This window comes from Prinia subflava (genome assembly GCF_021018805.1).
Source record: "Prinia subflava isolate CZ2003 ecotype Zambia chromosome W unlocalized genomic scaffold, Cam_Psub_1.2 scaffold_37_NEW, whole genome shotgun sequence".
NCBI classification, from domain to species: domain Eukaryota; kingdom Metazoa; phylum Chordata; class Aves; order Passeriformes; family Cisticolidae; genus Prinia; species Prinia subflava.
Genome location: NW_026960612.1, coordinates 1,062,696 through 1,084,512, shown reverse-complemented (window position 1 = coordinate 1,084,512; position 21,817 = coordinate 1,062,696). Strand labels below are relative to the sequence as shown.

Here is a 21,817-nt window from a genome sequence, read left to right as displayed (position 1 = left end):
GACCATTATTTAAAGGTGAGCAAAGTAACGGTTTTTGGATATATCTCAGAATGCTCACAAAAACAGAAAAAGGAGACCTAATAATTACAGCCATCACAGGTCCCAAAAGAGCACCCATAAGTTACCTAGTTGACACTGGTGCTCAAATCTCTGCTTTAACAATTAGAGATGCACAAAAATGTGGAGTTGTGCCAACAAAAAAGAAATACTGTGTTTTAAATGCACTTGGAATATCTGAAGTTATGAGAGCAGCTCTAGTAAGAATTCTCCTGCCAGGAGATGAAAACATGCTCTCTATAGACATAGTGATAGGAGACATTCCATACAGTCTCCTAGGGCTAAATGCCATCATTGGTAAACAATGGTTTGACACTGAGGGGAATCTCTGGTCTTTTGGCACACCAATGCTCAACATTAGATTACTTCAAACAGCACCACCATTACCACACAGCAAAGTGACAAATGTCAAACAATACCCACTTGCGTTAGGAGCCAAGGAAGGAATAAAACCAGTAATACAAGATCTAAAAGAACAAGGAGTTATAGTACACACTCACTCTCCCTATAACTCACCAGTTTGGCCTGTCAGAAAGCCGAATGGCAAATGGAGACTCACAATAGATTTCCGCAGACTGAATTCAAACACAGAGCCCCTAACAGCAGCAGTTCCAAATTTAGCTGAATTAATAATATTAATTCAGGAAAAAGCTCACACAATCATGGCAACTATAGATGTCAAAGACATGTTTTTCATGATACCTTTACAACCAGGCGACAGAGATCGATTTGCTTTCACCTGGGAAGGCCAACAATACACATTCACCAGACTCCCCCAAGGGTATCGACACTCTCCCACCCTTGCACACCATGCTCTAGCCCAAGAATTAGAAAAAATACTCATACCTGACAATATAGGTGTTTATCAATACATTGATGACATTCTTGTAGGTGGGGAGGAGGTAGAAGAAGTGGGAAATGCCCAGCAGAAAATAATTTCCCACTTAGAAAGCCTTGACTTACAAATCCCACCTGAGAAAATTCAAAAACCTTCCCATGAGGTAAAATTCCTGGGCATTTGGTGGAAAGCAGGTATGACCTGTATTCCACATGACACTTTAACCTCTCTAGATCAGATTAAAATGCCACAATCCAGTAAAGAACTGCAACAAGCTTTAGGATTGCTAGTGTTTTGGAGAAAACACATCCCAGATTTTTCAATAATTGCCAGACCTCTTTACAACTTGCTGAGAAAGGGAAAAAATTGGGAATGGGGTGATTCCCAAGAGGAGGCTTTAAAATTGTTAATTTTTGAAGCAACAGCACACCAGGTACTTGGTCCCATTCACCCCACAGATCCTTTCCAAGTAGAATGGGGTTTTGCTAACTGAGGATTGTCAGTACACATCTGGCAAAGAGGTCCTGAAGGCCCCACAAGACCTGTTGGTTTCTTTTCCTGTGGTTTCAAAGATGCAGAAAAGAGATACACTGTTTGGGAGAAAGGGTTGTTTGTAGTTAGTTTAGCTCTTGTAGAAGTAGAAAAGATCACACTACAACAGCCCATTGTCCTGAGAGGTCCCTTTAAAGTCATTAAAGCAGTCACTGCAGGAACCCCACCACCAGAAGGGGTGGCACAGAGGGCTTCAGTGAGAAAATGGTATGCCCAAATAGAACATTACTGTAATATGTTCTCCATAACTGAAGGGGCTGTAAAGAACTTACCCATACAAGAAACAGAAAACTTGGATGGCAGCCAAGAGAAACCAGTCTCTGATCAAAGTAGCTCCCCCTTTCACACCCAAGCAGTCAGCAAACTCCTGGTTCACAGATGCTTCAGCCAAGAGAGAAGGAAAGGTATGGAAATACAGAGCTGTTGCTATTAACACTTCTGGAGAACGAATTATCACAGAAGGGGAGGGCAGTGCTCAGATGGGTGAGCTCATAGCAGTATGGAGTGTTTTTGACCGAGAAGCACAGAATACTTCCCCTGTCTGTATTTACACTGACTCCGATGCTGTGTTCAAGGGATGCACTGAATGGCTTCCTTTCTGGCAACAGAATGGTTGGGAAGTTAACAGGGTCCCAGTGTGGCAAAAGGAAAAATGGCAAGAGATTTTAAATATTGCAAGCCAAGGAGACTTTGCCATTGGGTGGGTGCCAGCTCATCAGGGAGATGAGAACCCTGCAGGAGAGTGGAATAACAAAGCTGATGAGCTAGCAAGACTGAGTCCCCTGAAAAATAACCAGATAGCTGAAGACTGGGAGCACCTGTTAGAATGGTTGCATGTGAAAAGACAGCACACTGGTATAAAAGATTTGTACCAGGAAGCCCTTGCTCGCGGCTGGCCAGTCACCAGAGAAATGTGTAAAACATGCATATCAGCCTGCAGCCAATGCTGCAAACTATTAGAAAGACACCCTCTGGAAGATGACCCCCTGCACCTCAGAACAGGTAAAGGTTTATGGGACGCTTGGCAGGTAGATTACATCGGTCCCTTTAAGAGGTCGGGAGGTAAGCGTTATGTGTTAGTAGGAGTAGAAATAACATCTGGATTAGCTCAGGCTAATGCATTCAAAAGAGCTACAGGAGAAAACACTGTTTCAGCACTACAAGAGTGGTTTGGAACCTTTCCCAAACCACAAGAGGTCCAATCTGATAACGGGTCTCATTTTACTGCTAAAGTGGTGCAAGACTGGGCGAAAAGTGAAGGTATCAAATGGGTTTTTCACACCCCCTACTATCCCCAGGCAAACGGAATCATAGAAAGGACAAATGGTCTCTTGAAACGATTTCTAAAACCACATGAAGGAAACTGGGATGTTCAGTTGTGGGAGGCAGTGAAAAGTGTCAATGACAGATGGGGGGTAAATGGATGCCCCAAAATCACTGCTTTCTGCCTGTCCTAGTTTAGGACAAAATTCCACAACTCCCTCCCCCACCACCGGGTTCGGGAGGAATTTCCTCAGAGGAGAAAGTGGAAAAAACCAACTAATTATAGACTCATCGGGCTGTCGCCTATAATCCTTTCTTAGGCCTCGAAGGTCCTTCAGGGAGAAGGAATCAATATTGGCTCCGGAATCTGTGCCACTTGGTGTGGTCTCTGATGTTGGTGATGGTCCTTCTCTTGGATCATCATCATCCTCCACCCTTCGGTCAGTCTTGCTTTTACACTTTCCACCTTTTGTATTTGCAGCAACAGCCATTGGTTGGGGCTTACTCTCTGGTTTAACTACTGGCCTGGAGCCTGGGATGTTTGCTGCAGCCTGAGTGACTGGGACAGTAACTAATTTATCTCCCTGCTCCCTTTCCTCTATCTGCTGCCCTGCAGTGTCTAGCAGGGTGTGATAAGCATGTGCCAGGGCCCAGCTCACTGCAATGATCCTTTCCTCCTTAGTGTTACCATGGCACTTCTCTTTCAGATACTTTACCACCTCAGCTGTGTTCTGAATTTGTTCAGATGGAAAGTCCCAGACTACAGGATCAGAAAACTCCTTTAAAATTTGGCCCATATCCTCCCATTTCCCACGCCACTCAGAATTCTTCACCCTTGGTTTTACTCCTAAATCAGGAGTCTCACCAGCCCCTCTAGAAATCTCAGCCTTCATCTTATATAAACTGCAGACAGTATAAAGAAAGCTTACTAAATTAAATGCCAGAAAGATGGTGTCCTTTGCAGTCAGAGAGGACCAAACATTTTCTAATAGAGATGTAAACAATTCGGAGGAGAAGAAGGAGAGCAAAGGCTGAAAAGCCTCCTCCCCTGCTTCTCCCCTAACAAACTGAGCACACAACCATAACCATGAACCATCCATTCCTGGAAACGATAGCAACATTTTTATGAACCTCTTACAAATCAACACAACCAAGCCCAGCCCGATAAATATTCTGGTTAGCGCCCCACGGTTACAAAAGCTACGCATCAAGGACAATATCAGGGCTATTGCTGGATAAGAGAATAAACCTAACGACCAAAAAGGTATTAAAACTTCAAAGAACCCTAATGACCAGAAATAAAGGCAGGCTTTCACTCCAAATGACATTATACCTTCAAAAAGAGACATACCAATATGCCCACAAAACAACAGAAACCAAAATATTATTAGAATAAAGTTTTTTCCACTTTGTATGATCGTCTCCCCGTACGGGCCACCAAATATGTTTGTCCTAGTTTAGGACAAAATTCCACAACTCCCTCCCCCACCACCGGGTTCGGGAGGAATTTCCTCAGAGGAGAAAGTGGAAAAAACTTGTTTATTGAGAAACAACGAAAAAAACCACTCCCCAACACAAGGAAAACAGTCCGAGATGACAAGAAATGTTTTCACCAGTCCAAGAGAGGGTGAGCAGTCTCTGCTGGGGAGGGTGCCAAAGCTTCTTTCAGGTGCAGACTCCGGGGGGTGTTCCCTTGATGTTCCCGAAATCAGGGCCCGAAGCAGGTCCGATGTCTTCAGGGAAGGGAGGAAGGAAAGACGGGGAAACACAAAAGCAGAAAAATGGCAAAAAAAACAAGCAAAAAGCAGAAAGCAAGAGAGCAAAGCCAGCAAAGCAGCCTAAAGCTAGCAGCAAGCCAGAAGCAAGCAGCCTGGGGGAGGGGCTCAGCCACAGACAAAACAAACTGAGAACACGGGAACAGGGAAAAAAAAAAAAAACAACCACGATTTGGGATACAAAGCATGAAAATGTCCTGTCACCCCAGGACATGCCCAAAAGCCCCAAGCCTAATCCCCTCATTGCGGGGACCAGATGACTCCAAAAATCCAGCTCATTACCCTGGACAACCAGTTCTAGTGAATCTCCCTGCTGTCGGAGATGTACCACTAGTACTGAAAACTCCTCTGAATAAATTTGCGTGGGTTGCATCTGATGCCCTAGGGAAGGAGCATTGGATAAACACACGCTGGATAGTCCCTACATTTTAACTGCTCTGCCCCTTAGTGGCAGATTTTTGTTGTGTTTACTTTCAACAGATGGCTGAAAGAAGATGACACGAACCATGCTAAAGCTAGTGATTCTTCTCTGCACCCTTCTACAACTCCGTGGCCAAGAACCAGCTGAGTGGCCATGGACCGAAGCCACCTACAGACACACCACCACCATGGGGTCTTACTCCAGCCTCGGAGGACGTCACCCGACCTTGGCAACGGTGGTACTGCATGACTCTAAACCGTATCAGCCAAGTGAATGGAGGTGGGATCGGAATGCTCATTCGCACGCCTTGAGTGGAATCGTAGGTGAAAAGATCCAGGTGTCATGCAGAAAGGTAGAAGGGTCTCTTTATGAAAAGGCTTCCTCGGTTACAGTTGCTGGAAAATTTCTAGGGCTAAGTGAAATGAAAGCTTTGCACCCCAAACTCACGGCAGAACTCTGTTCCACAACTAAATGAAAATGCATTAAACAAATTCCCCTTAGAATATGCTGCCGTCACACACAGGATCCCAAGATTGACAATGCAGTAATTACAAAAGAGTGCAAAACTGAACCTGCCGACTGCTGGTATAATTTTACCCTAACCCAAACAATTGATGTATCATGTAGTTGGTTCAATAACTCGGCAAACCGGTTAGGTCTGAGAGGCTTAGCACATAAATTGAGAATAAATGCCATGGCTAAGCCCATACTGAGTACAACAGCTCCATTTATCATAGAAGTAACAGAGAGCACACCCATTACAACCCGGGATCGTAGAAATAACTCAGAGTACTCCTATCACATCCCAAATAGTAGAAACAGTAGAAAGCACTTCTAGCCGTTCCACCACACCACAAATAGTACACACAATCACACCGCAAAAGGTAGCAACAACATCTCAAAAGACAGAGACAACTAGCAGTAACCATTCTGTCACTTCCAACTCACAAAACCTAATTAACATCAAATGGCCATGGTCCCAAGCTTTTACTCACTTTACTGGATCCATGGGAAATGTGAAAGGTTTGAACCTGTTAACTGTTGTTATGCATGATAATCAAGTGTACACTGGGTGGGAGTGGGAACACCGAGATAGGATTTGGCAACTACAAGGGAGGATAGGAGAAAGAATTAGTGTAGGCTGTCGGATGATTAATGGAACTGCCCAACACAAAGCAAAGGAAATTACTGTTTCAACAGACCAGGCAAGGTATGGCAGGGTTTGCATGTACCCTAGCATACAGGATTGTTGGTATGATTTTTTCTTAACACAAACTGTAGAAGTAGTTTGTCTTTGGGCTGATGATGATGAAGGGCTCTCTTTAAAATTTAAAATAAATGCTGTAGCTCAACCTGTTACTGTCAGCACTAGCACTCAAGCACAACCACCAGTTGCACTAAGCCCAAAAATCTTCAAAATTGGACCATATATAATCAGGAAAACTGGCCAACAACAATTATTGTTTAATCCAACATGGTCTCTCAAACAAGTTAAACTACTGGTGCAAACTAACGTCTCTGAAATTCATCCTGCTTGTTCACCTTTCTTGCAAACTTCTTTCGAAGGATGGACGACATGGTTGCGAAGGCGCAGCCCCCCTGAAAGACGCGTGCTAAGAGACGTCACTGGTGCCATAGGAACAGGATTGGGAATCTTGAACAGCATTGACTCAGAGGTATTAATGAACAAATTAGCTGCCTCAGCCAGAGATTTGGCCAAATTACAACACCCCCTACGGTCGTCCTTATTGGCTTTAGGAACGACTCAATGGCTTTTGTCCAACATATTGCCTAATTGGGAAAACGTAAACACAGACGATCACAATTTGATAATTGATGCTCTTAATGTTACTCAAAACAATATCTCTCTGGCTCTCAGCTGTGTCCAAGCTCAATTGTGGATGCAGTCGGTTGCCGCCTCGATCATAAGAGAAGGCGAAGAAGGCATTTTCCCCACTGAAGTTCGGAAAATAATTTGGGATAATGCCAATGATTTTGAAAAAGATTTCCAATCTTGGTGGAACTTAGTGAATTTCACCTACAATTCAGTAACAAATACAGCTACAGCTTTTGTGTTAGCTATTAGCAATGCTTCAGTGTACACAAGTTTACCCATCATTGCATTAGGACTGAACCATGACGGAGCTACTCTCTACCCTCTCGAGCATAGGGAGTGGGCCGGTCAATTCGGTAAAAAATGGCAAACTGTTAACTTAGAGTCCTGCATTGTCCGAGAACAACAAGGATTTATCTGTGAAAGTAACGCAATCGCAGCACGAGACATTTGCTTAGATACAGAACATCTGTCATTTTGAGGTACACCCTAATGAAACTTCTGAAACAGTTCTTGTGTATATAGGCAATGGATGTGCATGCTTTAGGACTGCTTGTGATGTAGTAACCATAGAGAATGTTATACTAGAAACTAAAAATCATTCGAATTTTTGTGCTTGTAACTTTACCAAAATAACAGCCTGTGATTTCTCATACTCAGCTCCAGTTACATCTTACCAGCTTCTGCAATCTAACTACACAGTGATCCATAAGCTACGGCCTACTCTGATTGGGATGAATCTCACCTTAAGAAAACAATTCTTGCTTCACCAAGACTTAATTAGGATTTTAAAGAAAATTAAGAAAAATGGACAAAAGACTTTGGTAACTGTCCATCACAATGTGGAAGAAATCCATTGTGTTCTGGAAAGGGTAAGAAAGGATACCGAGCACAGGTGGATGGATACTCTCTTTGGGTGGTCGCCCACAGCTACGAGTGTCCTGAATAAATTGTCTCATCCCATTGTTGTTCTTTTGATTTTAATTTTGATTGGTTTTGTTTTATCAGCAATCTCATTCTTTTTGAATTGGAGAGTGATGAAAGAACTGAAACGACTAGACTCTGTAATGTATGCACAAAATTTAGTGTACATACCTCCCCCGATAGATATACTCAGAGACAATACACGTATTTAGAGACGTTGACACAAGACAAACTATACAAGTAGGCCATAGCCGTGGACTGTGAAAAGGATTTTGCCTAAGTAAGACAAAGAAATCTTAGAGATACATATATTTTAAACCAATTATGTATTTTGATTTTTTATGATTTGTGTTGATCATTTTAAAAATTTGTTCATGTTACTTGAAAATTGTTTTACAATGATTTTTGTCTTGATTAAAATTGTTCCAATTAATATCACCATAATCTTATTTTGAAAAAAATTGTTTTAAGGCTTTTACTTTGAATACTTGAAAATTGTTTTAATTAATAATATGATTTTCATTAATATTGTTAAGATTTTGTCTTGATTATTTGATTTTGTGAATCGTTTATCATCATGATTTGTTTAAGAATTTTATTAATTAATATTAACTATGATTTGGATTTGTTTTGAAATTTTTAATATCATTGGATTGTCATAGTGATTTGTTTTGAGATTATAATAATCAATAATTAATCATTATGATCCCTTGTTTTTCTTTTCCCTTCTCCATTTCTTTTTCTCTCTCTTTTTCTCTCTCTCTTTCTCTCGTCTCTATTTTCCGGGGTATACTGCTGACACTGACAATGAGTCCTGAAGACTTCAGAACAACGCAACGAACTCGGCTGATGGAGCTCTCCTGCCAACCAGTCATGAGTCATGGGGTGGTGTAAGAGTCGGTCCGAAAATCCCTTGTGAAAAAGGCATATTGTGTGTGTGGCTCTACGCAGATATTTGCTATATGTAATATGCTAAGTAGAAAAGTTATGCAATATTAACATTTAAATAATATAGTAAATGTAGTTTTTAACATTGAATCTAAGTAAAAATTGTGTGTAAAGTATTTTCCTTAGCTCAAGAGAAAAGAGAAGATAACCCGGAGGTTTCTGCACAGAGAGAACAATTACAACAAGCCAGACTAAAACCCCTCTTGGATTTTTCAGAGGGAAAGATGCATATCTCCTTGAATCCACAGAAGCCACCCTAGTCAAGCCAGACTATGCATATCTCCTTGAATTCACAAAAGCCACCTGGTTAAGCCAGACTCCTGGACGCCAAAGATTAGAAGGGGGACTCTGGGCAAACGGGTCTGTCTTAAGATAAAGATTGCATAATCGTGAAATTTTGGTCTTCAAAAAGGGGACATTCCTCCCGAAGAGTGCACTTCTTCGCAGCCTTTGGGAGGGAGGGGGGACGGTAGTCCCGGGCTACCTTCTTTGCTCTTATTTGTCTCATTATTTGTCCTGTCTCTGAAAACTTTTTAAACTTTTATTATTGTATTAATTTTTGTAACCAATTTTTATTCTTTATTAAATTTTCATAAATTTCAAAAAGCGAGTGATTAGCGTTTATCACATCCCTCATCTGCCTCACGACTGTCAGAGGCTGAGACCCCCATGGACCCTGGGCCACCGCACAGGAGAGATCCAAGCTTCTCCCTGTAGCTGCACCCACTGGACCAAGACGCCCTCCTTGTTAGGAACGAAAGAAAAAAAAAAACCAAAAAAACCAAAAAAAACCAACCAAACAAAATAAACCCACCCCACAACTGACCCTCTCCTGGCTAGAGTAACACCCCCCACACCCCAGCCAATCTGAGTAGGGAGAGCTGCCCTGAAGGAAAGTTGCCTGGCAACTTTTCCCTACCTAACTGAAATGTGAAAAGAAGCTGCCCACACCTAGATAGCCCTATTGTCCTTTGTAACTACCTCATTTGGCAAGAGTAACCTCGGCTACGACCAGGACAAATGCATATGCATTTGGATATGCAGATAGGGCCGCCCCCGTGGATCCTGGGAGGTTTTTTTGGGGAAACTGCACCCCGGGACAGGAAGCTGGATTCGTCAGAAGAGAACTGGATAGTGCTCTGGCCAAGCGGGGAGTGGATGCACCCCCTGGCCTGGTTTGAAGATTGGCCATGACCTGTGAGGAGCCTGAATGGAATGGGAACTGGCCAGCTGAGCTGACTGAGACAGAGCATGGGAAACTCTTGAAACTTTTCCCTGAGGGCAAAGAGCTGACTGCCACTGCTCTGCCTTCTGATGGTTGACCAGAGAGAGTTGCCAGCTGTTTCTATGGGAACAAGGACTCAGCATCCACTGGGACAGCACCTGCTCCTTCAGATGGCTGCAGCAGCGTGGAAAACTCTGATCGGACTTTGCAATCGTGCTGATGACTTTAATAATGAGCTGATCACTTTAATAAAGAGCTGAATATTAATAAAGGCATATGCCCTGTTCTTTTCATCCTCAGGGACCCGTGCATGAAACAATGGGGGACGGGTACGGTTTCTGGACCGTGTTTGCGAAGGGGTGTTTCTGTACTGGCCGTACTTGGTGAGGCCTGAGCTGCACCGCTCCCTCTATTGTGAGAGAACACCTGCGATGCCCACGAGACCTCCCCCCCTTCCTGGCATCTTGCCTGTCGCTTCGAAAAGAACTATAACAACCCCACAAAAAGAGCAGGCTTCTGAGGCCTCCCCAGCGGACACGACGACGGCTCCACTGACCTGCACGCCACGAGGACTGCGAAGGTGGTCTATTGGTACCAGCGTCACGGGGACTCACGTCGGTTCAGTCAGTAGCTATCACCCCTTCTTTACCCCCCTTTCTCTCTCTCTCTCTCTCTCTCTCTCTCTTCTTTCCCCTTCTCTACTATCGCATAATTGTGTGTATCAATAAAGATACACTTGATTTTACCTGAATTAAGTTATCATTGCCTCTTTTTGCACCCTGAAATCCAAACGAACCATCACGACCATCCTTTGGCTCGTGACACCTGGGCAGCCCATTCCAGTGTCTCATCACCCTTTCTGTGAAGAAATTCCTCCTAACGCCCAACCTACACCTCCTCTGGCGCAGCTTCAGGCTATCTCCTTTCGTCATAGCTTAGGACTATGTCCTCTTGAATGAAGCGAGACGCGTTCGTGGGTGCAGGGCCGGGCCGCGGGGGGTGGCAGGGACATTGACATGGGCAAGGACAGGGGCCCGGACATGGGCAGAGATAGGGACAGAGACACGGATACCCACGGGGCAGGGGCAGAGGCGGCAGCGGTGGAAGTGGCGGCCACCGGTCCTCGCGCACGTCACGGCGCGGCACAGGCGCGTGGCGGGGCTGCCGTGTCTTCGTCTCCCCTCAGTCGCCTCCCTCCGGCTGCTGGGCCGCGGCTCCTCCCTGCACCACCTTCGGCCGAGTCGCGGGAATGCGCAGACAGCACAGCTCCTCGGCGGCATCGGCTTCATCTGCGCCGAGCATCAGTCGGGAAGGTGCGTCCTCCTCTCTTGCCTCCTCCTCTCGCTGCCCCCGCGGCCATGGATCTGCCCGAAAGCCAGTGCAAGAAACTCAAGCTGAGCAACAGGGTGCCGAGCTGGGTGAGAGGGCGGGCGGTGGGCAGGTGGGCTTGCATGGGTAGAGGAGCGGGGAGGAAGAAGCGGCCGAGCGCCGTGGTGATGTGGCAGTGGGCGGCAGCGGCAGCCGGGACGGGGGCTCCGTGGGCCGCTCCCTGCCCGGGCCAGGAGGGATGCGGGGTTGTTGGTGGAGGGTTAAAAAAATATAATTTCTAGATTGAGTAATGTGTAGGGGGAGGAAAGTAGAGAACGTACAACTGGAACTTGACGCAGCTAGCTGGGAACAAGCGTCAGCTTCTGTAAACAGCTCCATGCTATTGTTTTAACCAAATCAAGTGTGGATCAGGGTAGAAGCATAGGTATGATTCAAGATAGTAACTAAGGAATAGGATAATCAGTATCTAGGGGTGGGGGTTAGTTAACATGTGTATAATTTAAACTATAAAAATCACGAATCGACTCTGTATCCTTCGGACATCAGATTTGGGTGTATTATCCCCCCGGTGTCCCGCGCGCTGGAATAAAGAACCGCATATGATCGCCTCTGTGTGGTTATATGTTTTCCTACGCTAACATTTTTGGCGACCCAGGACGGGACCTTGTGGGCGCAGCCAGGACCCCGATACCTGATCACACTCCAGCCGGCACCGGGTGATTTCTCAGGGAGCCCATCGGAGCCGCGACCCTCGCCGCTCACAACGACCCCTGGTGAGAGGTAAGGTTCTTTATTCTCTGGTCTGGGGGCCTGCCATTAAGACGCAGCGAAAGCTACGCTTGGTTGGGCAAAAGGAATTCCTGGTGGTATTGCCTAGGCAGCCGTCCGTCAGACATCGCGAAAGCGTTGCAGGTTCGGCATCTGTGGTTTTTATGTATCTGTAATATGGAGAAACTAAAAGGGTTAAAAGAGGTTTTGGGCAGCAATAATGCCTCTATACCAAGTTCTTCTCCGTTGGGTTGTTTGTTGGCACATTGGAAAGAGGAGAACTTCGGTCAGGAATTACGAAAAGATAAGTTGATTGAATATTGTAATGTTCACTGGCCAAAATACGCTTTGCCTGAACATCAGAGGTGGCCGAAAAACGGGTCTTTTGATGTGAAGGTTATTATGCAACTTAGATCGCTTTGTACACAAGATGGAAGGGTAGAACAATTACCATATATTGACTTATTTCTGTGCTTGCTTGAGAAACCGGTTTTGTGGCTTGACAAAATGAAAGCAATGAAGCTTGAGAATAATAAGTGTCTGGCTTGCGTCCAAAATAAGCATTGTATGGAACATGCAGTTTTAAGTGAAATTTTAGGGGAAAAAAGAGATGAACTGGAATCGGAATTATTGGTATCTCCCATGGCTCCCGGAACCACCACGGCCCCCTCAACACCAAGTTCTACCCCGCTCACCCTGACCCCACCTGATTCTCTTACACCCCCCTCGCTCGCGCCAGCACAATGTGTTTCACCCCCACCTTTGTCTGCTGAAGGTAATTATCCTCCTCTGCCTGTGCCAGCCGCTCCTCCGCTTGCCCCTCCTCCGCCTGCCCAGGTGCCTGCCCCTCCTCCGCCTGCTCAGAGAACCCCCCCTTCTCCACATACACCTGCTCAAAGCTATCCTGCTCCCCCGCCCACACCCGCTGAAAGATTTATCCCCCCTCTAACACCAGCTCAAGGGTACCCTCCGCTCCCACCTACACCTCCTTCACCAGCTTCTGTCCCGTCTGCCCCCCTGTACCCCCCCCTTCCAGATTCCCCTATCCAGGATGTGATTGTGAGGCAGAAGCAAAGGGGGAATGTGAAGAAGACAGATAGAATGGAAAGTAGTGACAGTGAAGCAAATGAACTAGACGCCCCAGTAGCTCACCGAACACGAGGAAAACTGGCCCTGGAGTGGCCTCAGGCAGGAAAGGGTATATTAAAATCAGGCAAACAAAAGAGAACGATTATTGCACCACTAAGGCAAGGGGTGGGAACTAATGGACCCGTCTTTGTAAAGGTACCCTTTTCACCTGCTGATTTAGTTATATGGAAACAATCAGCCGGAACGTATAGAGAAAACCCAGATAAGGTAGCTCGTGTGGTTAAGATGATAATGAAAACTCAGAACCCTGATTGGGAAGATATTCATGTCATATTAGACACTCTGATGGATGAGACAGAGAGAGATATGGTTCTTCGAGCAGCAAGAGAAAGAGCTAGAGAAGACATACGAAATGGTTTGGTGACAGGGACACTGGATTATAATTTTCCCACTGCAGACCCAGAGTGGGATGCTAATGACCCCTCTGGAGTGGATATGTTAAGGCTAAAGAGATATCAGGAGTGGATTTCAGTTGGTGTTCAACAGGCAATACCTAAGAGTATGAACTGGTCTAAGTTGTATGAAATTCGACAGGAAAAGAAAGAATCTCCCACTGCCTTTCTAGAAAGACTTAAGGAAGCAGCTAGAAGATATACTGATCTTCAAGTAGACAGTGAGCAAGGAAGGACTCAGCTTGCCTTTATTTTTCTGGGTCAGGCACAGGAAGATATTAGGAAAAAGCTACAGAAACTGGAAGGTGAAGAGTTAAGAAACTTGGATAAACTCCTAGAGGTTGCCTGGAAAGTTTATAATAACAGGGACAGAGAAATTGTCAAGAAACAGGGGCAAAGCCTTTTGGCAGTCTTACAGAGACAGGGGCGGGGACGTGGTAGAGGTGGTCGTGGCGTTAATAGAGGTGGCTTTGGCAGAGGTTCTGGTCATGGTAGATTAGGTCTGAATCAGTGTGCATATTGTCGGATGGAGGGACACTGGAAAAGGGAGTGTCCAAACTGGTTTAGCCAGAATGGTCAGCCTCAGTTAGACAGTATGTTTAATCAAAGTAGTGAGCATCAGCTGGATGGTGTAGCCAGGGTCATGGTTTTACATGAGAGAGAGCCAGGGTCAAGGGAGCCCATGGTGACTTTGCATTTAGAAGGAAAAGACGTAGATTTTCTCATTGACACGGGGGCCACACATTCTGTACTAAATTATCTTGAGGGGCAAATCGGGAACAAGTCAGCCGCAGTCATTGGAGCCACAGGGAAGGAGGAGGTACGGCCATTCTTGCAACCCCTAGAATTGAGCTTTGAAGATAAGATCTTGACCCATGAATTCTTATACATGCCAGACTGCCCAACTCCGCTCTTAGGGCGCGATCTACTGGCAGCACTGGAGGCAGTAATTACTTTTGAGAATGGTGAACTCGTAATGAAAATTCCGGAGTCTAAGACAGGAAAGATTTTGATGATAAAAGAAAAACCAATTTCTAATATTCCTAAAGAAGTAGAAGATGCAGTAATTCCCTCTGTCTGGGAAACAGATGTACCTGGAAAATCTAAATTGGCACAACCGGTACATGTAGAGTTAAAAGAAGGAGCAAAGGCTGTACGAATCAAACAATACCCTATAAAACCAGAAGCACGACAGGGAATAGCAAAGACCATTGATAAATTTTTAAAATATCGAATTCTAGAGGAATGTAAATCGGAATACAACACCCCAATTTTCCCAGTGAAGAAACCCAATGGTAAGTATAGACTTGTACAAGATTTAAGAAGTATAAATGAAATAACAAAAGACATTCATCCAGTAGTTGCCAATCCCTATACATTGTTAGCATCCGTAAAGGAGATATATAAATGGTTTACTGTAATTGACTTAAAAGATGCTTTCTTCTGTATACCCCTTGACCAAGAAAGTAGGAAACTATTTGCCTTTGAGTGGGAACATCCAGAAAGTGGAAGAAAAACTCAGCTCACCTGGACTCAATTACCGATGGGGTACAAGGGGTCCCCCACTCTCTCTGGAAGTCAACTGGCAAAAGAACTGGAAATCTGGACCAGAGAAGGGCAAGTACCAAGAGACCAATATTTATTACTCCAGTATGTAGATGACATTTTGATTGCAACAGAGGAAGAAATGACCTGCATAAAGGTAACCATTGAGATCTTAAATTCATTAGGAATGGGAGGGTATAAGGTATCCAGAGAAAAAGCACAAATTGCCCAACAGACTGTGATTTACCTGGGATGTGAAATCTCATAAGGGCAGAGAAAACTGGGTACTAATCGTATTCAAGCTATCTGTGCTATTCCAGAGCCCCAGAATCTACACGAGCTGCGGATCTTCCTCGGAATGACAGGGTGGTGTCGCCTGTGGATCATGGACTATGGACTGATTGCAAAACCCTTGTACGAGGCTCAGAAGACGCAGCCGTTCACCTGGGGCAAACCACAGAAAGAGGCCTTCCCGAAATTAAAGGAAGCACTGACAACTGCTCCTGCTTTGGGGTTACCTGATCTGTCTAAAGACTTTCAGCTGTACGTGCATGAAAGGCAGCGACTGGCACTGGGAGTCCTGACCCAACGACTGGGAAGCTGGAAAAGGCCGGTGGGTTACTTTTCCAAACAACTCGACAACGTAAGTGCCGGATGGCCTTCATGTCTGCGGGCAGTGGCAGCTACCGTGCTGCTGATACAGGAAGCCAGGAAGCTCACAATGGGAAGACACATAGATGTCTATGTGCCACACATGGTAACTACAGTCCTGGAACAAAAGGGGGGCCATTGGCTCTCTCCAAGCCGGATGATGAAGTTTCAGGTAACCCTGACTGAGCAGGATGACGTTGCACTAAAAACAACTAACCTCTTGAATCCAGCTCTATTTCTAGGTGCCACAGCTGAGGAAGGTCCATTAGAGCATGACTGTCTAGAAGTCATCGAGCACACTTATTCAGCAAGAACAGATCTGAAGGATGTCCCCCTGGAGCAACCAGAGTGGGAACTCTTTACAGATGGAAGCAGCTTCATGGAGAACGGAGCCAGATACGCGGGATATGCGGTAACTACAATTGATGTAGTAATAGAGGCAAAATCACTACCACCTAACACGTCTGCACAAAGGGCAGAACTAATCGCATTAACCAGAGCACTCGAGCTGAGTGAAGAGAAGACAGTGAATATTTGGACTGATTCCAAATATGCCTTTGGAGTAGTGCATGTACACGGAGCTTTATGGAAAGAAAGAGGACTTCTGTCCTCCCAAGGGACAAATATTAAACATCAAGATGCAGTCCTACAATTGATAGATGCAGTACAAAAACCTGAACAAGTAGCAATCATGCACTGCAAGGCACATCAATCAGGCAACTCCAAAATTTGTGAAGGAAATCGAAAAGCAGATTGGGCAGCCCGTCAGGTAGCGCGAGAGGTGCAGAAAACAATGGCATTGATACCATCAAGACTTAATATCTCTCAATTTAATTTGCCTCCGAAGCCAAACTATACAATCGAAGATGACAGACTAGCACAACTGCTGAAGGCACAGAAGAACGCAGAAGGGTGGTATGTAACCGCACAAGGGCAAATAGTTGTCCCTCCTTTGGTAATGAGAGAAATTTTACAGGTAAAACATAATGAGTGTCACTGGGGTGCAGAGGCGTTGGTAAAGTGGCTAAGACAATACCTAATCTCAGTACGGATGCAAACAATGGCCAAGTCAGTAATGTCTAAATGTGAAATCTGTCTGAAAAACAATCCCGTAGCTAGACGACAGGCACAGTTAGGCAGAATTCGGATAGGAATAGAACCAGGAGACTATTGGCAAGTGGATTTTGCAGAACTGCCAAAAACTCGGGGATACAAATACCTGTTAGTAGGGGTTGACACGTTTTCTGGATGGCCAGAAGCCCTTCCCTGTCGCACAAACCAAGCAAAGGAAACAGTTAAGTAGTTATTACAGGAGATCATTCCCAGGTTTGGGGTGCCCCTAGGGATATCATCAGACAGAGGCCCACACTTCATAGCCACGGTGGTACAAGAGGTAAGCAAGTTATTGGGAATATCTTGGGACCTCCACACACCATGGAGACCCCAGTCAAGTGGGCAAGTAGAAAGAATGAACCAGACACTGAAGAGGCAGATCAGTAAAATATGCCAGGAAGCCAAACGGCAGTGGCCACAGGCTTTGCCGATCGCATTGCTGAGGGTTCGGATAAAGCCTAGGAGTGGGATGTCAGTTAGTCCTTATGAAATATTGTATGGGAAACCATATGAATCTCCTAACCCCAATCCAAATGTTCATGTCACAGGGAAACAAGATGTGTATAATTATGTTCTGTCCCTCGGGAAAACTCTAGCTCGACTTCGAAGTGTTCTCGTGTGGATCAGACCACTGGCCCTGGAGAATCCAGTCCACAATATCGAACCAGGAGATGAGGTATACATCAAAACCTGGAACGAAGAACCACTAAAAGGGAAGTGGACTGGTCCCCATCAGGTACTGCTAACCACCTTTACAGCAGTCAAAGTGGCTGGAGTGGAACCCTGGATACACTACACACGTGTGAAGAAGGTCCCTCGTGGAGTCCAGTCGTGGGCTGTAGAAACTTTTGGACCAACAAAGCTGAGGCTGAAACGTCTGTAACTGTTCAAATGGTATTGGTAACTGTGCTCATGCTCTTCCTGTGGGTAATGTTAATTTCATGGATACTAATGTCACCAGTAGGGATTGCTGTTACTTTGGGATATGGGATACAGAAGGGTCAACTAACAACTCTTCATTCTAGAATGAAGAGAGAGATACAGGCAAAAACACAAGTAATAGAAATTTCTAATGAAATTCGGGCTGAGAATGTAATGATTGGATTGGTCAGAGACTTTGCCAAAATGCATAATACCAGCAGAATAACGGCCTGCCTGCCAATACCAAAGGCAGCAGGGGACCCAGTAAGCTGGGGAATAATAACGTCAAAATTACCTGAAATAGGAGGGAACAAAACAATTAACTGTAAACAAGTACCAGAGTCAAGGGTGGTGGTCAGAGAATACTGGAAGATAACAGAGGATTCTTATATGCAACCCATGAGAAAGTCAGAGTGCATTCTTACTAATGGCAAATTGGGACAAATCATAGAGTGGTGGGTTAAGGACCAAGACCTTGCAAAATGGCAATGTTGGTTTCTACGCTATCAAAAGATCAGGGACAACGCTACAGAAAGTGTTGTGGTGTGGAAATGTGAAGAGAAGGATTGGAAAGGACTGGAACCTTGGGATAGTGCATGGTCTGTGAGCATCCTCCAGAAATTCCCATATATGGAAAGCACACCCTGGTGCATTAAATGGAAAGGCTCTGAAAATGAGACAGATCCCACAGTGACAAATACTGATACTAGCAGTCAGAAAGAGGCAAATAAGGTAAGTTGGTGGGTATGTAAGAAAATTTATGATTGCACCTCTGATAATCTGGAAATGAAACAGTGGTCACCATTGGCAATAGCCTTACGAATTGGTTGTGCCTGCAGGAAAATTAAACACAAACAAGGCAAAATAGATTCTAAGATTATAGTAGGATGTAGCAGGAGTACAATTCGAAGTCCAGGACCATTTGTATGGGCAATGAGTGATGGCACATGGACAACACACTTGCCTATGGACGGGGAGGTAAGAGAAATCACCCTGGGCCTTCCCACTTTATGTCCAATTTGGAAGAAATCCCCATTTAACAGGAGCAGTGAAGCCTTGCAAATAAAAGCAAAGCAAGACGTCTCAGAAGACAAGAACCCAGATGACACTTGGAAGGAACCCTCTAGTGGAGTAAAGATTGGGTGGGCCCTAGAATCCTTGTTTGGTCCCATTGCAAATTATCGAAATAGAGAAATGCTATATAGACTCACAGGTCAGGTAGACAGATTAGCAAGAATCACACGAGAGGGATTTAGGGAACTCAATGTGCAATTACAGGCCACCACCAAAATGACCCTGCAAAATCTTTTGGCTTTAGATATGTTACTTTTGAAAGAGCACGGAGTGTGTGGATATTTAAAGGGACAAATCGACCATTGCTGCATCCACATCCCAAATGTAACTGCAGATGTAGAACATGACATCAGTCAGTTAAAACAAATAGAGCATGAGGCACAAAAGGAACAAAAGGATTTAGCTACTAGCTGGTTGGGTAAAATCTTTGAAGGATTAGGATGGAATGTGAGTTCATGGATAAAGTCTATCCTTGAAAATCTGATAATTTTACTGATTATATTTTTAGTAATTTGGTTAGTTTACAGAATCCTGAAGAGAGAGATACAGAAAAAGGCATCTTGGAACAGGACCATAATGAAGGCATTGGCACGGAATCCAGCACCTTCAATCCGCAACAACATCCCGGACAAAGCCTATGACAACAGAGGATTTGAAGATGAACATCCAGTATGAACTCTGAAGCCTAATGGACTGTATTAAGTGAAAGCATTTACACTTAGTATATTAAAGTGAAAATACTTTCAAAGGGGGGAATGTTGGTGGAGGGTTAAAAAAATATAATTTCTAGATTGAGTAATGTGTAGGGGGAGGAAAGTAGAGAACGTACAACTGGAACTTGACGCAGCTAGCTGGGAACAAGCGTCAGCTTCTGTAAACAGCTCCATGCTATTGTTTTAACCAAATCAAGTGTGGATCAGGGTAGAAGCGTAGGTATGATTCAAGATAGTAACTAAGGAATAGGATAATCAGTATCTAGGGGTGGGGGTTAGTTAACATGTGTATAATTTAAACTATAAAAATCATGAATCGACTCTGTATCCTTCGGACATCAGATTTGGGTGTATTATCACCCCGGTGTCCCGTGCGCTGGAATAAAGAACCGCATATGATCGCCTCTGTGTGGTTATGTGTTTTCCTACGCTAACAGGGTGAGGGCGGTCACGGAGCGGCAGCCCTGGGGCCCCGAGGGCAGCGCGGCCGGGGAGCTGTGGGGAAGGGCAGGAAGCCCCTCTGGAGAGGACCCGGCGTCTGTAGGTTTCATCCCTGCCTCTTCCGCCATGAGCCCTTGGCTTCCATCGTTTTGGAAGAAGGAAGACTTAAGAATGCGATGTACACTGTGGCCATTCATAAACCTGGGTTGGCCAAAGACTGGGGTTCTTTGTATGGAGGGTGTTATGTGGAAAACTGTCGAGACAGAGCTTAAAAAAAAATCTAACCAAAGCCTTCATTCTTGTTCATAAAGATGGGGGAAGATCGGTTACAGCAAAGACCAAAATGCAGCTGTTTAGAAGAGACATTGCAGGCCTTTGAGAACATTTGATACCTCTGATGATGCAAGACAAGCGAAAAGAAATGACAAAGAAAGTATGATTTCTTTCAATCAATGCTGAGTTGAAACAGGCAAGACATAAGATCCAGAAAACATTTGATATGAATGTAAGAGTGTAAATCAGTGTTTGAAGTCTTGCTGTGAGTAGTGCAGGCCACAGCTTTCCTGATAAAAGCAGCTGTTGCTTGAAAAACGGGGAATTTGCTATGGTACTGTTGTGCCTGTCCAAGCCTCTTCCACTGTGTTCAAGCTCAAACTTGTTTACATAAGAGAGGCAATTTACATTCTTTCCATTTCGACTAGGAAAAAGCAAAATCAGAGGTTTAGAAGGTAGTGAAATAGACGATGTCTGTGTGGGGTTAACAAAGTGTATGCAAAAGTTACTCTGTATAATTTCCTTAAGTAAAGCCAAGCTAGATTTGACCAAACCGGGGAAAATCTAACAGACATTAAGTGTTTGCTGAGTTCAGCTGAGGTTGGCAACCCCCTCTATGCTATGTGGCAAGCAGAGGAAGTCTTCTGCTTCTCCCTTTTTTTTCAGAAGACCTCAAGTGAAATGCTCTTTATAAACCAATAAGCTTCACTAGGAACAAAAATGCTGCTGATTCACATGCTCCACAGGCAAATGTTCTGGCACTTCTGGCTCTGCATCTGTTCAGCTGAGAGCAAAGTCAAAGCAACTTACCCTGATGGAATTGGCAGCCCCTAGGAGCTGTCTTTCAGAATTTCTCTGTGCTTCCAGTGCTATTCAAAATACACCTCTGCATGTGGAAATGCCCCTGCCAAGCCCAGCTCTGAACATAGCAAACAGTTACTACCCATTTACAGAGCACAGCATAGCCACAGACACTGCCATTAAGTGTAGAAAACATGGCTTGATAGGGAGATGTGTGGAACACTTTAGAGTGGCTTGGATTCCTAACACAACTGAGCTGTTGCGTCACTTAGCAGGTGACTCCAAATGAGAACTTGCTCCAATTCTTGTTTCTGAGAGCATATTCAGTAGGGTGATTCTGGCTTCATTTTTTATCCATCCTCTCTGATGCCAGCCAGTGAATCCCCTCCAGCACTGGTCAATGAGCTGTCTCTGCCTTTGGTCATGCTGGTACTGCAGCAGGTGGCAAGCAAAGACACACTCCTTAATAATATCTTTAGCACTGAATTTCTTGTATCCACAGTACTGGAGGAGATTCTGGGTGATTTCTGCTGCTGTGATCTTCCAAATTGTCCCAGCTTTAGAGCACCTGGCAAAGGGGAGCTAGTCTGTGTCAGTGGCAGGAGAGCATGCATTTGGCGTCTCGGGTGGTGCTTTATGTAGAGGTGTTAAAGTGACTTACTGTGTTAGTATCACTGTGGCAAACTGCTTTCTAGTGGGCTATTGTAAGGATCCAAGTAAGAATTCTTGTAGATAGGAGAAAATGTAATGCTATAGGCTATGGCAGAATATGGATTGGGGAATTGTTAAGTTTTTAAAAGACTAAAAGAT

At 44.7% G+C, this 21,817-nt stretch overlaps 1 protein-coding gene across 1 annotated transcript in view; it reads left to right on the top strand.

Moving 5' to 3' along the window:
• Window positions 1-11,195: 11,195 nt before the first annotated feature.
• LOC134565178 (bifunctional 3'-phosphoadenosine 5'-phosphosulfate synthase 1-like) overlaps window positions 11,196-21,817 on the top strand; it is an 83,086-nt gene continuing 72,464 nt past the window's right edge. Inside the window, 1 exon segment of the mRNA XM_063424640.1 lies at window positions 11,196-11,255. Within this exon segment, the coding sequence (XP_063280710.1) occupies window positions 11,196-11,255 (60 nt within the window).